Raw genomic sequence first — 17,372 nt, forward strand, 5'->3', positions numbered from 1 at the left:
CTTGCTGGGATTTAACTTTAACCGTGGCAACGAGGCCACGGCCCGGTTGATGTTTCTTCCACAGCTGTAATTCAGTAACATCACGGCATCGAGTCTTTTTTTTTTTTTTTTTTTAAGCTTCTTGACCTTTTACTCTTGGTGTTGGAGAACAGGGTGCCCCAGATGCCCCAGTGAGTGTTATCTCCTCTCCAGAGCAGTGGAGCATCTGAGCGGTCATTCCTAGAAACTGGGTGAGGAGCGGTTTCTTCAAAGTATCTTGGGCATCTTGGGACACACTTGACTGGCTGCTGGACAGCTGCCCCACCCCCACGGGGCCGAGTGGCGAGCGGAAGCAGAAGGTCTGGAGAGCCTGTGCTTGCTAGTGGCTCTGGGCAGCAGGCTGGATACTCACCAGCTCCCTGACCCCCAGGAGACCTGCTCTAGGTGCCGGCATCTCTGTCCATGGTGTTCACTGAGCTCTTGGAGCAGGCTGAGGGTGTGGGCTTCTTCCAGGCCCTGCAGGTCCTCACCTTCTTCCTCCTCTCTGTCTGGGCGCCCATCCAATTAGTTGTGAACTTTTCAGCCGCTGTCCCAGGCCACCGCTGCTGTGCCCACATGCTGGACAATGGCTCTGAGGCCCCCGCAAACCTCACCCCCGAGGCCCTCCTGGCCATCCCCATCCCACTGAGCCCCAACCAGGAGCCCCACCATTGTCTGCGCTTCCGCCAACCACAGTGGCAGCTCCTGGACCCCAATGCCACGGCCACCAACTGGAGCGAGGCTGCCACGGAGCCGTGCGTGGACGGCTGGGTCTACGACCGCAGCACGTTTACCTCCACCATCGTGACCGAGGTGAGGGCCTCCCCCCTACCCGACCCAACCAACCCCACCACTTACTTCCTTCCCAGCCTCCCAATGACGGGGAGGATGAGATAGACTCCATCACCGCTGTTAAATGATATGCCACTCCCTCAACACATAATTACTGATCACTTGGGATGGCCTGGATTCTGATCTAAGGCTAAGGTTACAGGATGGACAGGGAGATTTCTAGGAGCTTACATTCTGCTGGAGAATTCAGAATCAGTCAACATTTAAACCAGTAATAACAGCAGACCAAGTCCATACCTTGTGCCCTTTAAGTGGCAGCCACTGTTCTGATGCTTTCCCTGTCATCACAATTTCACAACAATCTCTTGAGGTGGGTTTTATTATTGACCCCGTTTAATAAGTGACAAAACCGAAGCCCAGAGAGGTTAAGTAATTTGCCCCAGGACACACAGCTAAAGCACACTCAAATCTGATTCAACCCAGGCAGCCAGGCACCAGAACTTCTCCATCACTTTCTGTCCTGCCTTGAGTCTCAAGGCCCCTGCGTCATAAGTGAGCACAAAGGAGAAAGCAGCTCCTGCTAGTAGGGAAGGGAGAGGCAGGCAGGGAAGGGCTCGCTGAAGAGGTGACATTTAAGATGAGACTTGGATTATAAGAGAAGGAATCAGGGACTTACTTAGTGGCACAGGGGTTAAGAATCCACCTGCCAATGCAAGGGACCCGGGTTCGAGCCCTGGTCCAGGAAGATCCCACATGCCTCGGAGCAAGTAAGCCTGAGAGCCACAACTACTGAGCCCACACACCAGAACTACTGAAGCCCGAGCGCCTAGAGCCGGTGCTCTGCAAGAAGAGAAGCCACCGCAATGAGAAGCCCACGCACCGCAACGAAGAGTAGCTCCCGCTCGCTGCAACTAGAGAAATTCCGTGCACAGCAACGAAGACCCAACACAGCCAATAAATAAATAAATAAATAAATAATTTTTTTAAAAGACAGAGAAGGAATCAGTCACGTGAAGTTCGGGAGAAAGCTCAGTTGGGACAGAGGTCCAAGTAGGAGCTTGTCTGGGTGTTGAAAGAGCAGAACCTGGCCCAGAGGGTGAGGGGTCCTGCAGTGGCCGGGGAGTGTGGGGAAGGGGCCCGGATTTTGTTTAAGTGCAAAGGAAAGTCATTGGAGGCTTTGCGACTAGGAGATGCTGTGATCTGATTTGCATTTTCAAGAGGTGACTTTGCAGGGTGGAGAATGCCCTGTGGGGTGGGGGCTCCTCCTGCAGCGATTCAGGCAAGAGAGGCGGAGATGGAGAGGGAGGCGTGGGCGGAGCGTCCAGGCCTCAGTGAAGGGAAGAGAGGCGGAGATGGAGAGGGAGGCGTGGGCGGAGCGGCCAGGCCTCGGTGAAGGGAAGAGAGGCGGAGATGGAGAGGGAACCGTGGGCGGAGCGTCCAGGCCTCGGTGAAGGGAAGGGCTGACCTGGGGGGGAGAGGTGATGGGGGCAATGTTCAGGTGATGTCTGTCTGGTCCACGTCAGGCAGCAGGGAAAACGACGGTGACACGTGCTTAGCCCTCAGTGCTCATCTTCATGCCCTGTAAGAGAAGCAACCGTACAGCCCCATTTCTGGAGGAGACGGGCTCTGCCAGGTGCAGGAACGCCCCCAGGGGCACCAGCCGGTCGGTCATCAGCTGACTCAGAATTCGAGCCTGTGGTTTAACCACCACCCACCACTGTCCACTCGGAGCGGCCGTCACGCCATCAGACCCACAGCCGTGTCACATGTGCCACGCTGTTGGCTGCCAGTGGGGGGCTGAGGCCCGCTGCCCGCACCCCCCTTCCACCTGGGTCACCTGGCCTTAGGAATCTGGGGACCCCATGCAGGTTGGCCGGATCCCCTCTGGGGGTCCTGGACCTTCCTCTGCCACCCTGGCCCTGCTATTCCACACCCCCTGAGCCAGGCTGATGCACCCTCCTTCTCTTCCGGCGGGACGTGGTGTGTGACCACCAGGGCCTGAAGCCCCTAGGGCAGTGCATCTACCTGGTGGGGGCCATGGCGGGTGGATCACCTGGGGCCTCCTCTCCCACCGGTGATCATCTCTCCCCCTCCCAGCTCCTTCAAAACAGAGTGAGTACCGTGGGGACAAAGGTAAGGAAATGTCCAGTGAGCGTTCGTGTTTCCTAAGAGAGGGCCTCCCCTGGTCTGGGGTCTGCGTCCCAGGTTCCCAGGGAGCCAAGAACCCAATGTCTGAACCTCGATGCCAGGTTGAGCTGAGAAATTGCCCTGAACACTGGCTCTCATCTTCAGCTATTGCACCAAACTTTATTGAGCACCTACTGTGTGCCAAGCACTGCACAGCCCCTGCCCTCAGCGAGCTGATGGTCTTCTGGGCATAGACAGACCCCTCTTTCTTTTAACTCCAAGTACATGAAATGTAATGAAATAGAAATACTCCTCTCCCTCCTCCCCCATCATTGCCCCTCCACTGTCCCCCACCACATCCCTCCTGAGGTGGAGCACCCAGAACGCTGTCCGGGACCTTCTCTCCCTCTGCGGTCCCCTCCTGCATGGGGCGCCGCTGGCCAGTGCTGAAAACGCCCACGTTGCACCCCCTCAGCTTGTAAACCCAACTGCAGACTTGGAGGCACCTCACACTTACCACGGTCAATGCTGAGCCGCTGACTCTCCACCCGCAGCCCAGCCCCCTCCCCACCAGACTCCACCCTGGAAAACAGCCAGCCCTGTGCTCCCTCCCTCACCGCCCACACTCATCCTCCAGGGCACAGCCCCAGCCCAGCGCCCTCTCCCCCACGCCCGCTGTCCCCCGTCCAAGCCACCGCCCTCTCTGGCCCTGCTACGGCCTCCTCTGGGGTCTCCTGCCTCTACTGGGCCTTCCGTTCTGCTGCAGAGCTCAGAGTGACTTTGCAAAGGCTTATATGTGGATCTGGTCGCTGCCCAGCCTGAGGTCCTCTGGGCTCCCACACCAAGGAGAGTCCCCACCCACCCCACCACCCCTGCTCAGCACTTGGCTTCTCCCCCTGAGCCACGCCGGCCCCTCCTGGGGCACCGCTGCTCCCGTCCAGCACACAGAACACACTGAAGCCGGTGGCCGAGCCTCGCCTAGAGGTTTCTGCCCACGGCTGCTTCGTGCCCAGCACGCAGGCCTCAGCTCCAGGCCACTCCTCAGAGAGGCCTTTCCAGCTTCAGGCACAAAGGTCCCATGGTCCTGCCCACGCTCCCCATCACAGCTCCTGGCTCTCTCTGCCGGTGCCCAGCTTTCGTTAGCTCGTTTACTGTGTGTGTCCCCACGAGTACGTAGCTCCAAGAAGGCAGGGGCCTTGGGGCCGTATCCTCAGTGCCCAGCATATAGCGCACAATCATAATACGCTGAATGCATGAATGGCTTCCGGACTCTGGGCAGTGCAGGCTCTGGGGCCTCATGTGTCCCAGCTTCTTAGAAGGCAGGTTTGTTGCTTCTCTAGGCTTCCTCCTGTGAGTGGGGACCCTGCCACCTACCCATGGGGCTGTGATGATTGAGTTAATCACATGCAGAGCTTGGGCTGGGCCAGCACAGTGGTCGCTCTTCGTGGGCCTCATGTTATCCCGAGCATAGCGGAGAGCCTGAGCAGCAAGGCAGGAGGTGGTCCAGTTTGCACTTTCAGAGGACTGGCCGCCGTGCCGCCACTTATCCTTCCCCAGGGGCCACCCACACCGGGAGCCAAATCGCAATCAGTCTGAGGGTCGCCTGGCGAGCCTGGGGTCAGCGCCAGGTGTCAGCCTCCAGACCTCACCCCGGATCTGGGGCGTGTGTCCCTGCTTCTGGGTGCTGCTGGGACAGGCAAGGCCAAGGTTCGCCCACATCTCTCCAGTCTGACTGACACATACTTCAGCTAAATGCAGGCGGTGGCTCGGGCTAAGCTGACCTCACTGGGGCTGAGGGCCCTCCGGTCACAGGTATGGAGGAGCTGCCTGGGTCACCCAAGGCCATGTGCGCTCAGCCTCCTGCCAGGCTCCTCCCTTGTTCAGTGTGTCATCGTGAATCCCTGCATTTTACAGATGGAGAAACTGTGGCCCAGAGAGCAAGGCGTCTGCCGTTTTTATAACAAATGCACTCTGTACGTGGTCCTAGGAGATCCGAGAAGGAGGTGCTGCCTGCACTGGCCGGTGCCCCAGCAGGTGCCCCAGCCTCCTTCGGCCCTCCAGTGGCAAGTCCCTGCCTCTATGCCCAAGTCCCCAGGGCCCCTCTCCAGGCCCCCACTGTGCTTGTCTCCTGAAATAGGTTTGGGCGGAAGCCAGTTCTGAGCTGGCGCTGCCTGCAGGTGGCGTGTCCAGCATCAGCCCCATCGTTGCCCCCAATTTCCTTGTCTACGATTTTTGAGCGCTTTGGGATTGTCTGGCATCATCCTGACCTCGGCGACGCTCAGTGGATCCCTTGATCACCTGCCCCAGCCCTGTCAGGGTGGGGAGGAGGGGGCTCAAGGCCACTGCATGTGGCCCTCACCTGCTCATCTGCCCCGTCTTTCAGTGGTGGAGTGGACCACGACCCGCACGAGGGCCGTCACCGTGATGATACTGAGATGCACCTACAGCATCGGCCAGACGGCCATGGGCAGCCTGGCCTTTGCCCTGTGGGACCGGCGAGCCCTCCAGCTGGCCTTGTTGGTGCCCTTCTTGGTCATCTTCCTGATATCCTGGTCAGTGCAGTTGGGGCCTTTTCCCTTGGGGAGAACATCACTGAACGGGAGGGGGACCCGGGGTGAGAGGGGCCCTACCACTCTGGCTGGACACGGCTCCCGAGGTGCCAAGACCATAGAAGAGAATGATGTGAGCAGACCCCACTGGGGAGAGACATCTTGGGGGCTCAGAGTTCCGGGGTGGGCATTTCAGCCAGGGGTCCGTGGTTCCCTCCAGCCCACTGACCTCTGGGCCTGAGGCTGAGGGCTCCGTTCTTCCCTCACATTGGCACCAGCCCCCCACCCACCAGCTTCACTCCCTCACATCACTTGCCCAGCCTGCAGATCTCCAAGTCAGGCATTGGATATGGAAAGATAGTATCACTATTATTTTCGGTGCTGCGAAAATCCCTAAGGTCTGGAAATACCTGCTTGGGTGGAGACTAGAAGAAGAGATACAGGGAAATAAACACAAATTCCTGTCCTCATAAGTTCTCTTGTGCCCGTGGGCCGAGTTGCGCAGGTCTGCTGTGGGGTGTAGAGAAGTCTAAGGACTCATTCATTCATTCTCAAATATTTATTGCACTCCTGCTCTGTGCCAGACTTGGCTTTAGGCACTGGGGACCCATCGGCAAATAAAATAGATCAAAAGTCACCGACTACATGGAGGTTTATTGTGTCAACAGGACCAGGAAGAAAGGAGGAAGACCATCCCATAGTTACACTGATTAAGCCGCCCTAGTCACACTTATTGGGTGCATCCAGGTGCTGTTGGTAACACCAGATGTATATCAACACTCCTTCTAATGAGCAAGATGATGTTATTACTGCCACTTCCAGATGAGGGGCTGAGGCCCAGAGAGGGCCAGTGATTTGCCCAAGGCCACGCAGTCACTGCGTGCCAGAGGCAAGATTTGAATCCAGGCAGGCTGACTCTTCTAACCACCTCGTCAAACTGCCTCCAGAAGTTTTTCTTAGCTTCCCTGAAAACAGGGCTGAGCTCCTGTGGGCTGGGAAAACCCTGACCCTTTCAAAAGGGAGATGCTTCCCCCTGCCCATCTGCCCCTGAGGCTGGGAAGAAGCCTACTACTTTCATAAAACCACTTGGTTCCGGTTGGGGATGTTTTAAATGTGTGTTTTTTTTTTAATGCAGCATGATGCAAGCTTTCTGCCATAGAAATGACCCCAGAATCACCCCATGTCCAGGCAGCCTGTGCGCTGGCTGAATGTGAGGCTTGGGCGGGCAGGCTCCTGGCAGCAGGGAAGCCAGATGGGGTGCCAGGGAGTGGGGGCTGGTGAAGAGGGCGGCCAGGCGTTGGGACTCATCTTTATTCTGAGACCATCAGGGACTTCCCAGCCTGGCATTAGCGGTGCAGAGGGAGAAACGGCTGCCTTCTCCCCACTCCTGCTGCAGCCGGCAGGTCTGCTGCCCACCACCCCCTCCCCACATGACCTGGGGGGAGTGCCCAATCTACACGAAATAAACAAAGACCCAGCCAAGCACCTGCTTCTTTAACCGGTGGCCGCCAGAATCCGCCCGATGGCTGATTATGATGGGCAAAACAGATCGAGCGCTTCAGGAACTCAAAAAGGTGGCCAAGATAAATGGCCACAAGGAAGCCAAAAAGACACTGACTATAGAGGTGATATGCAGCTATTTGTGATACAGAGTGTGGGACATGACCCAGGGAAGGACATTCACTGATGTTTTATCATTATTATCACCAGCATCACCCCAATCTGCTCCAGCACCACCTCCATCAACACACCCATACCATCAAAACACCACCATCGACATCACCACCACTGTTGTCAGTTTTGCCATCTCTATCATCACCATCACCATAATCATCATCACCATTATCACCATAATCATCACCATCAACCCCACCATCATCATCACCATCAACCCCACCATCATCATCACCACCATTATCACCACCATCACCACCACCACCACCATCATCATCACCACCATCATCATCACCATAATCAACACCATCATCACCGCCACTACCATCACCACTATTATCACCTCCATCACCACCAACACCATCACCACCATCATCATCACCACCATCATCACCACCACCATAATCATCATCACCACCATCATCACCACCATTATCACCACCATCATCACCACCATTATCACCACAACCATAATCATCATCACCACCATCATCACCATAATCACCACCATCATCATCACCACCAGTATCAGCACCATCATCACCTCCATCACCATCACCATCACCATTATCACCACCATTACCATGTCCACTACACCCACAATCACCACCACTGTCATCATTTCTACACAAACACCACTACCATCATTACCACCACCAATAATAATAATAATACCACTAATATCAACACCATCATCAACAGCATTACAACTCTCCATAGACCCACCATCACTATTACCACTATCACCACCACCATCATCACCTCCACCAGCAGTACCATCACAATTGACTTCACCTTTATTATCACCAGCACTACCAATACCATCATTAACATCACCATCAACATCTCTACAAAGCATGGCCAACACCACCACTATTACCATCACCATCACCTTCACCACCATCATTGCCATCCTCATCACCACCATCCCCAACTCCACCACAGCCACCATCAACACCACCAGTAACAACAATACAACCATTGTCAACAACAGCACACCCACATCACCATCTCTATTACTCATCACCTTAATCCACATATACTGCTCATTTACCTCACGGGGCTTCTCAGCGTATTTGGGGAAGCAGGATGTGCTTATCTGAAGGTAGCTATTTCAAGGAAGTAGGTGTGGGAGGATGTGCGGGCGGAGACTAGAGGACACAGAGCTCCCTGGGGGCAGAAGGATCAGGGAAAGCTTCCAAGAGGACGTGAGCTAGAGCTGACCAGGCTGAGCTGACCACAAGGCAGGCGGGGTCCGCGGTGCAGGCAGAGACTGGACGGGTACTTGGGAGGATCCAATGGCTGGAGGGGGCGTGCGCTGATGCCAGCCAAGAGGAGTGAGGAGGGATGGTAGGGCTTTGCGGGGTAACTGCCAAAACCTTCCTGCAGCCTGCAGCTCAGAGACTAGAGCTGGGACACAAGACCTGCTCCTTGGCTCTGAGTAGGGCGACCGGGTCTGCAGAACATAGCTCAGCTAGGGGCCAGAGAGAACCCTTTCTGCCCTCAGGCCACCCGCACCCCCAGGGCTCTCCAGTCTCCAGAGGCCGAGGCCAGGCTCTGCCTATCACTCTGCCCATCCGGACACCGTTCCTGGCACGGGGGTGGGGCAGGGCCATGGCCCCAACATTCACTGCCCCTGTCATCACTGGAGGTACTGATGTCCAGCATGGAGGGGGACGTAGCCTCTGCGAAGTCCCGCCGGTCAGGGCTGGGCCTGTTCCGTATGCACGCGCGCTCCGCTGGAGAAGCTGCAGACTGTTGGTAGTGAGGTATGCCATCCTGAGTATCCCTCCCGGGGCTAAGGAGGGCGGGGTGTCCAGCGGGAAAACAGCCCCTGCAGGCCTCATGGGGTACATTTCTGGCCAGAACAGGCAGCTCCCCCAGGAGGCAGGAGCCTAGCAGGTGGGGGAGACAGAGTACGTACAGATGTGATCGGGAGGCCAGCTTGTGCAGGAATTCAGCTAGAAGGCAGGGCTGGGCTGTGGTCCTGGGCAGGGTGCCAGGGTCAGACTGAAGCCCAGGGCAGAGGCAGAGCCAGGTCCTCAGAGCCAAGGGACCAGCGATAGCTGGAAAGGGTCACTGCTGGTCAGCACTGGACTCACCCTGACAGCTGGACTCCTAGAGGGTGGCAGGGACCACGTGCTGGCCACACACATCCCCCTCTGAGCCACCCCATGAGATAAGTTCATTTATACCCCACTTTGCAGATGGGGAAAGAGGGGCTGGGAGAGGCAAGAAACTTGCCCAAGATGACAGAGCAGGCGTTTGAACCCAGGCTGAGCTACCTCCTCGTCCTGCTCTCTGACCCTCCAGCCCCACATTGAGCGTGGACTCCCCGTCCCACCCCAGGAGGCCCCATCTCCCAGGGGTACCTGGGACCAGGAAAAGTCTCCTTAAGACAAATTCAGTTTAAGTGACTTCCAGAAGAGTGGATCGAAAAGTGAGGGTCAGGTTTGATTGGGCCTTGATCTTGAAATAAAACTCAAAATTAGGAAAACATTTATTTTATGCTATATTTAAGCACATATGGGTTATAATGGCAAATACGTGCTACATCTCAGACAGAGAATGCATCAAATGCTTCTCTCTCTCTCTCTCTCTATTTTTTTGCTTAAGTTTTTTTTTTTTTTTCCTGATAAATTAGAAGTACCCAGGGCCACTGAATGTCCAGGGCCATTCTTTCAAAAACCATCAAGGCTTCCTCAATTCTCCCAGGGGCCACTCTGCACTCTTTGTTATTCAAATCACAGGCTGTGAAGCGGCCACCCTCGTGGGTTTTCTTGTCTCTGTTAACCCAGTTGTTACCGGCTAAGGCTCTAGATTCCTACGGGTCAACCGCTTTCAGCTCCAGCCTGGCCCTTGTCAAGTCACTTTCACAAACTTCAGGAAGCACTGCGTTCCTGCAGGAATCGCAGCTTTTCTCTACAGTTGTTGGCCTGGTGGTGCCAGATGTCTCCTGAGGACGGCAGTCAGGTGCCGCTGAAGGAGAGGGCTGGGAGGAGCGTCCAGGTGAAGCAGGGATGGGGACAGATTGGAAAAGTGGTGGAGAATAATTTCCCACCATGGCCACTTGTGGAGGCAGATTCAATCTCCAAGGTGTAGAAATTCAGCTACTGTAAGTTCAGCTACTCAGGAGCCTGTGTCAGGGGGGTCCCCTGGGAAGCAGGCTCTGAGATGGAGGTCCACGGGCAGGCAGTTCACAGAGGGGGCTCTAGGGATCACCTCTCATGGAAGCAGAGGGGGGCCAGGGAGGGCAGGAAGCAGCAGGGGCAGGGGAGAGGTCGTGGTGATGCCGTCACAGCCAGGCCCCAGCCTGGGGACCTGGGAGCTGGGGTGGCCCTTCTGAGTTGTCTCTCTGGACCGTGTAGACCAGCCATGGGATGCTCTCCCCAGCTGGGGGACAGAACTCCCCAGGGCACTGAAGGGGGCAGGCCAGCATCCTCCACTGAGACCCCATTCTATTATTAATCCCATGTTTCAAGACAAAGAAACACGTCCAGAGAGAGCCAGGCAGAGACTTGCCCAGGTCCATGGCTAGTAGAGTGGGACCCAGATCATGGTTCCCGGCCACGACTGGGAACAGGAAACAAAGCCAGAGGGTGCTAGAGCCTGGCGAAGGGGCAGGTCAGCTTGACCCACTGCCCCATCTGCCCAGAGAGGATCGTGTTTTCCTGCTGGTTGGTGGAGACGGAGCCTAAGAGGCAACGTCCAGCCCACCACGGCCGACACCCGAGGCTAACACCCAAGGCCCACACGTGGAATGGATGGGGCCACCGCCCTCCCCTCCCTTTCCTGGGACAACCTGACCCCGGGGAGATGCATCCTGCATTCACCAGGCTGCCCGGGGGTCTGGGCTGGTGGTGCTCTCCTGGTGCAGCCCCGGCGTAGGTGATGGTGCAGGGGTGCCCTCTCCTCCATGGGGCAGGGACCTGGCTTCTGGATCCGCCCCACAGCTTGCCCCTCACCCTCTCCTACGATGGGCTGGTCCTCAGCCTGCAGAACCTGGGGAGCAACATCTTCCTCCTCCAGGCCCGCTTTGGAGCCACGGGCTTCCGGACCCGGGTCACCACCACGCTCCTGCTCAGGTTCTTTGGCCGCCACACGACCCCGGCCGGCTCCCTGGCTGTGGTTGGCCTCGCCATCCTGGCCAACATGCTGGTTCCACAAGGTGCAGCCAGGGCAGCGGGAGGGAAGGCTGAGGGGCTGCCGGCCCGGGCGCCTGCTGGTCTGTCCACTGCACCGCGCCCCCTCTAGCCTCTTCCCCTCCCCCGGCCCCGAGGATGGGCAGGGGCCACTGTGCCCCGGCTCTGCCCAAGGCCATTACTGCCACAGCCCAACCAGCCCTCCATCCATTTTCCTGGGGAAACTGAGGCTCAGAGAGATGAAGCCAGGTGCCCGAGGTCCCTCAGCAGCAAGCGACAGAGCCAGGCCTGGACCAGACTTCAAGCCAGAGGCCAAGTCTGCAGTGGGAAGAAGGGTCCGGGAGGCTGAGGGGGGCTCCAAGTGAGGCAGGAGAGGCACCAGGCCGAGTGTGTGTGGTGTTTCCTCTTGTTAACTAAGCGAGAGGGGGGACTTCCCTGGCGGTCCAGTGGTTAGGACTCTGCACTTCCACTGCAGGGGACCCAGGTTTGATCCCTGGTTGGGGAACTAAGATTCCCACATGGCCAACAAAAAAAGAAGCAAAAGGGGGCTTCCCTGCTGGCTCAGTGGTTAAGAATCCACCCGCCAATGCAGGGGACACGGGTTCGAGCCCTCATCCAGGAAGATCCCACGTGCCGCGGAGCAACAAAGCCGTGTGTCACAACTACTGAGCCGCGCACCACAACTACTGAAGCCCGCGCGCCTAGAGCCTGTGCTCCACAACAAGAGAAGCCACCGCAATAAGAAGCCTGCACGCCGCAACTAGAGAAAGCCTGCGCGCAGCAATGAAAACCCAACACAGCCAATAAATAAATAAATAAATAAATTTATATAAAAAAAATTAAAAACCTCATACTGCAGATACTATAAAATGTGGGTGCATTAATGACAAAAAAAAAAAAAATCTGTATAAAAAAAAAAAAAGAAGCAAGAGGCAGAGCACTGGGGAAGCCGGGATGGGCCCTGGTCTCACTCTCCTTTCTGACTGAGGCTGTGAGGCCCCAGAAACCCTCTCCGTGTCTCAATTTATTGCTCAAGGTGGGTGACTGGGGGAGGGGCAGGGACAGGTGTCCCACGGTGGCAGCAAAGCCAGGAGGGAGGCAAGGGAGGACCAGCAGCTGGGAGGGGCCGGGTGAGGAGGGAGGAGCAGTCGGGAGCCCAAACTCTGAGCGAGATGCAGCGCTCTGAGAAAAACTCCAGAGACGAGCACTTGAGAGTTTATGACTCTTCCCAGCCACGTGCGGGAAGGGAGGTGAGGCCCAGGCCCGCCGCTGGCTTGTGACCTGCACCCTGGCTTCCCAGCTGAGGCTCCGTGTGGAAGCAGGGGCCCCACAGGCAGGCTGAGGTGTGGTGGGAAGGAGTGGTGGGAAGGCTTCTGGGTAGCTGGGCACCCCAGGGCCCCTGCTGTGGGCCTGGGCCTGGCATGACTCTCTCCTTCGAGGGAAGAAGCACCCTCAGGGCCCAAGGAGCCCTGGCACTGTCACCCCGCGAGTGCCACCCGCAGCTGCCCCCAGGCTCACCCACCCCAGACCCGGCTGGGTTCTTGCCCTGCACCCCACCCCCGGCCCACCCACCAGGATGTCGTCTTGCACTGCATCACCACCTGGCCCGGGGCAGGCTGGCACCGGGTCACAATGCTTTCAGCTCAAAGCAGCCTTGTAGGAGAACCCAGTCACTCTGCTCCAGGCTCCTGGGGACCCTCCCAAGCAGACCCCACTCTCACCCTTTCCTCTGCCTAGATCTGCAGACTCTGCATGTGATCTTGGCTGTGCATCAGCTTAACCTGCATCATGGTCTACAAGTCGGAACCCTTCCCAACTTCGCTGCGGTAGGCTGGGCTGCCGGCTGGGCCCAGGAGGGGCCGCCAGGCCTGGGGTGGGCGAGAAAGGGACACCCCTGCGAGGGCCCGCGGCAGGGGTAGAGAGAGGGGCTGGGCATCCAGGGACACACAGCAGAGGGAGGGGGGACCCAGCGCGCCGACATGGAACCGAGCAGACGCCCTGGAGACCTTCCCCCAAAGGCACCTGCTCAGCCAGGGCCTCTGCAAACAGCCCCTCCCCAAGAGTCCAGGCTCGGAGGCAGCCCCCCCATGGAGAGCCCTCGGGAGGCCTCTGGGCTGGAAACCTCTTCGAGCCACACAGCTCTCTGCTCAGGTGAAATCTCATAAGAGCCCTGGTGAGACCAAGAGCTACCCGGGGTAGTGGGAACTCTGCTTGCTTCCCACTGTCCCCTCCCTGCCCCAAGGGAGCCCCAGGTCACCTCGGAACCCAGTGGTCTAGAGTTAGAGCACTCCTGCATTGGGCAGTTGGGTAGACTGAGGCTGAGGGTGGCCAAGGACTTAGCTGAAGAGCAGGGCTGGACCCCGGCCCCCAGAGGTCTGGCCCAGCCTCACTCATGGTGCTCACTCACTCACTCACTCGTCCACTCTTTCTTTTTTTTTTTTTTTGACACACATTTATTGATTTTGTTGATACTTTATAGAAAGTCTGAACTGGGAGCTCTGTGGCCTAGCAGGAGCCCTGAGACAAGCCTCCAAATTACCTGAGACCAGGGAGAATAGGGTGGGCCCTAGAGAGTTCCGTGAAGGACTCTGGATGTTCCCAGGAGGCAGAAGCCCCTTTGGATGGGAAAAATCTAGGTGGGCTCAATGGAGGAGGTGGGGTTAGAAGAGCCCTTGAGGAGGGCGACTCCAGCAGCCCAGCTTTCCCTCCCCTGGCCCAGCCAAGTAGCCTCTCTGAAGTGGCAGTTGTGACAAGGGTCCCGGCCCTCCTCTCTACCCACAGGATGACAGCAGAAGGCTTCCTGCATTCAGCAGGTCAGCGGGGGTCTGTGATGGGCCCCCTGACCAGGATGACCCGCGAGGTCCTTCCCCTGCTGGCCCCCCCCTACGGTGTCATCCCCATCTTTTCCAACCTCATTGTCCTCTTCCTCCTGGAGACCTGGGGACTTCCACTCCCTGACACCGTCCAGGACCTGGAGAGACAGTGAGTGACCCATGGCCACCCTGGGAGTGATGCAGCTGCGTGGGGCTGCAGATATGGTGGCAGGTCCACCACAGCCCGGGGACAGGAGAGCCCAAGAGTCAGGAGATGTCCTGGGCAGAGAGGTCAGGAACAGGGCCGGGCTGGTCACCCTGATGATGCCCGCAGCTTGAGCTTGTTTAGTGCCCAGAGCATTCCCGACACCATGCTCAGGGCAGCATGTTTCTGAAACCATTTAATCTTTACAACAACCCTGCTAGGAAGATACTATTGCTCTCCCTGTTTACAAGAGGCTCAGAGAGATGAAGTGACTTATTTGAGGCCTCACAGGTAGAAGACGATTGTACCTTAGACAGGAAAATGTACTGGGCAAGAGCCCGGCTCTGCAGCCAGATTGCCCAAGATTGAATCCCTGCCTACGCAGGCAAGTGCCTTCCTTCTCTCATCAAACTGACACAAGAAGAAAAAGAGATCCTCAACAGATGCCACCAGAAAGCTACTAGAGCTAATCAATGAATTTGGTAAAGTTGCAGGATATAAAATTAATGTACAGAAATCTCTTGCATTCCTATACACTAACAACGAAAGATCAGAAAGAGAAATTAAGGAAACAATCCCACTCACCTTTGCAACAAAAAGAATAAAATACCTAGGAATAAACCTACCTAAGGAGGTAAAAGACCTGTACTCAGAAAACTATAAGACACTGATGAAAGAAATCAAAGATGACACAGATGGAGAGATATACCATGTTCTTGGATTGGAAGAATCAATATTGTGAAAATGACTATACTACCCAAAACAATCTACAGATTCAATGCAATCCCTATCAAATTACCAGTGGCATTTTTTACAGAACTAGAACAAAAAAAATCTTAAAATTTGTATGGAGACACAAAAGACCCCAAATAGCCAAAGCAGTCTTGAGGGAAAAAAACGGAGCTGGAGGAATCAAACTCCCTGACTTCAAACTATACTGCAAAGCTACAGTAATCAAGACAATATGGTACTGGCACAAAAACAGAAATATAGATCAATGGAACAGGAGAGAAAGCCCAGAGATAAACCCACACACATATGGTCAACTAATCTATGACAAAGGAGGCAAGGATATACAATGGAGAAGAGACAGTCTATTCAGTAAGTGGTGCTGGGAAAACTGGACAGCTACATGTAAAAGAATGAAATTAGAACACTCCCCAACACCATACACAAAAATATACTAAAAATGGATTAGAGACCTAAATGTAAGACCAGACACTATGAAATTCTTAGAGGAAAACATAGGAAGAACACTCTTTGACATAAATCACAGCAAGATCTTTTTTGATCCACCTCCTAGAGTAATGGAAATAAAAACAAAAATAAACAAGTGGGACCTAATGAAACTTAAAAGCTTTTGAAAACAAAGGAAACTACAAACAAGACAAAAAGACAACCCTCAGAATGGGAGAAAATATTTGCAAATGAATCAACCAACAAAGGATTAATCTCCAAAATATATAAACAGCTTATGCAGCTCAATATTAAAAAAAAAAACAACCCAATCCCAAAATGGGCAGAAGACCTAAATAGACATTTCTCCAAGAGGACTTACAGATGGCCGAGAAGCACATGAAAAGCTGCTCAACATCACTAATTAGTAGAGAAATGCAAATCAAAACTACAGTGAGGTATCACCTCACACCAGTTAGAATGGGCATCATCAGAAAATCTACAAACAACAAATGCTGAAGAGGGTGTGGAGAAAAGGGAACCCTCTTGCACTGTTGATGGGAATGTGAACTGATACAGCCACTATGGAGAACAGTATGGAGGTTCCTTAAAAAACTAAAAATAGAATTGCCATATGACCCAGCAATCCCACTACTGGGCATATACCCAGAGAAAACCATAATTCAAAAGGACACATGCACCCCAATGTTCATTGCAGCACTATTTACAATAGCCAGGTCATGGAAGCAACCTAAATGCCCATCGACAGATGAATGGATAAAGAAGTTGTGGTACATATATACAATGGAATATTACTCAGCCATAAAAAGGAACGAAGTTGGGTCATTTGTAGAGATGTGGATGGATCTAGAGACTGTCATACAGAGTGAAGTAAGTCAGAAAGAGAAAAACAAATATCGTATATTAACACATATATGTGGAACCTAGAAAAGTGATACAGATGAACCAGTTTGCAAGGCAGAAATAGAGACAGATGTAGAGAACAAACGTATGGACACCAAGGGGGGAAAGTGGCAGGGTGAGGGGCGTGTGGGGTGGGATGAACTGAGAGATTGGGATTGACGTATATACACTAATACGTATAAAATAGATAACTAATAAGAACGTGCTGTATAAAAATAAAATAAAATAAAACTCAAAAATTCAAAAAAAAAAAAGATTTAAAATAAAAAGAAAGCAAGAAAGTCTCGGGACTTTCCTGGTGGTGCAGTGGTTAAGAATCCGCCTGCCAATGCAGGGGACATGGGTTCGAGCCCTGGTGCAAGAAGATCCCACATGCCGTGGAGCAACTAAGCCCATGTGCCACAACTACTGAGCCTGCGCTCTAGAGCCCGTGCTCCGCAACAAGAGAAGCCACCGCAATGAGAAGACCGTGCACCGCAACGAAGAGTAGCCTCCGCTCACTGCAACTAGAGAAAGCCCGCATGCAACAACGAAGACCCAACGCAGCCAAAAATAAAATAAAATTTAAAAATTAATTAATTAATTAAAAAAGAAAAGAGGAACAGAGCTGGACAACTTGCGTTTGATAAAATAGAATCAAGAATTCAGATAGAGCCATGCATAAACGATTAATTGATTCTCAGCCAAGGTGCCAAATGAATTAAATTGGGAAAGGATAATCTTTTATGGCAAATGATGCTGGAACAGTTGGATAGCCATAGAAAAGAAGAGAAAAGAAAAGAAAAGAAGAAAAGAAAAGGAGAGAGAAAGAAGGAGTGGCAGGAAGGAAAGAGAGAGAGAAAGAGAAAGGAAGAAAGAAGGAGGGAGGAAGGGAGGAAAGAAGAAAGGAAGGAAGGAAAGAAGGAAAGAAGGGAGAGAGGAAGGGAAGGAGGGAAGAAGGAAGGAAGGAAGG

General features: G+C 54.4%; 1 protein-coding gene across 1 annotated transcript; it reads left to right on the plus strand.

Annotated features, from left to right (window-relative positions):
• Positions 1 to 441: 441 nt before the first annotated feature.
• SLC22A11 (solute carrier family 22 member 11) lies at positions 442 to 14,288 on the plus strand. Its single transcript, XM_059929971.1, is given in 13 exon segments — positions 442 to 841; positions 2,783 to 2,854; positions 2,857 to 2,884; positions 5,075 to 5,158; positions 5,160 to 5,218; positions 5,321 to 5,493; positions 6,965 to 7,111; positions 8,812 to 8,880; positions 8,883 to 8,929; positions 11,114 to 11,328; positions 13,040 to 13,070; positions 13,072 to 13,128; positions 14,084 to 14,288. Coding segments are annotated over 13 exon segments (1,587 nt in total).
• Positions 14,289 to 17,372: the final 3,084 nt, after the last annotated feature.

Source organism: Balaenoptera ricei, chromosome 8 (assembly GCF_028023285.1).
Source record: "Balaenoptera ricei isolate mBalRic1 chromosome 8, mBalRic1.hap2, whole genome shotgun sequence".
NCBI lineage: Eukaryota > Metazoa > Chordata > Mammalia > Artiodactyla > Balaenopteridae > Balaenoptera > Balaenoptera ricei.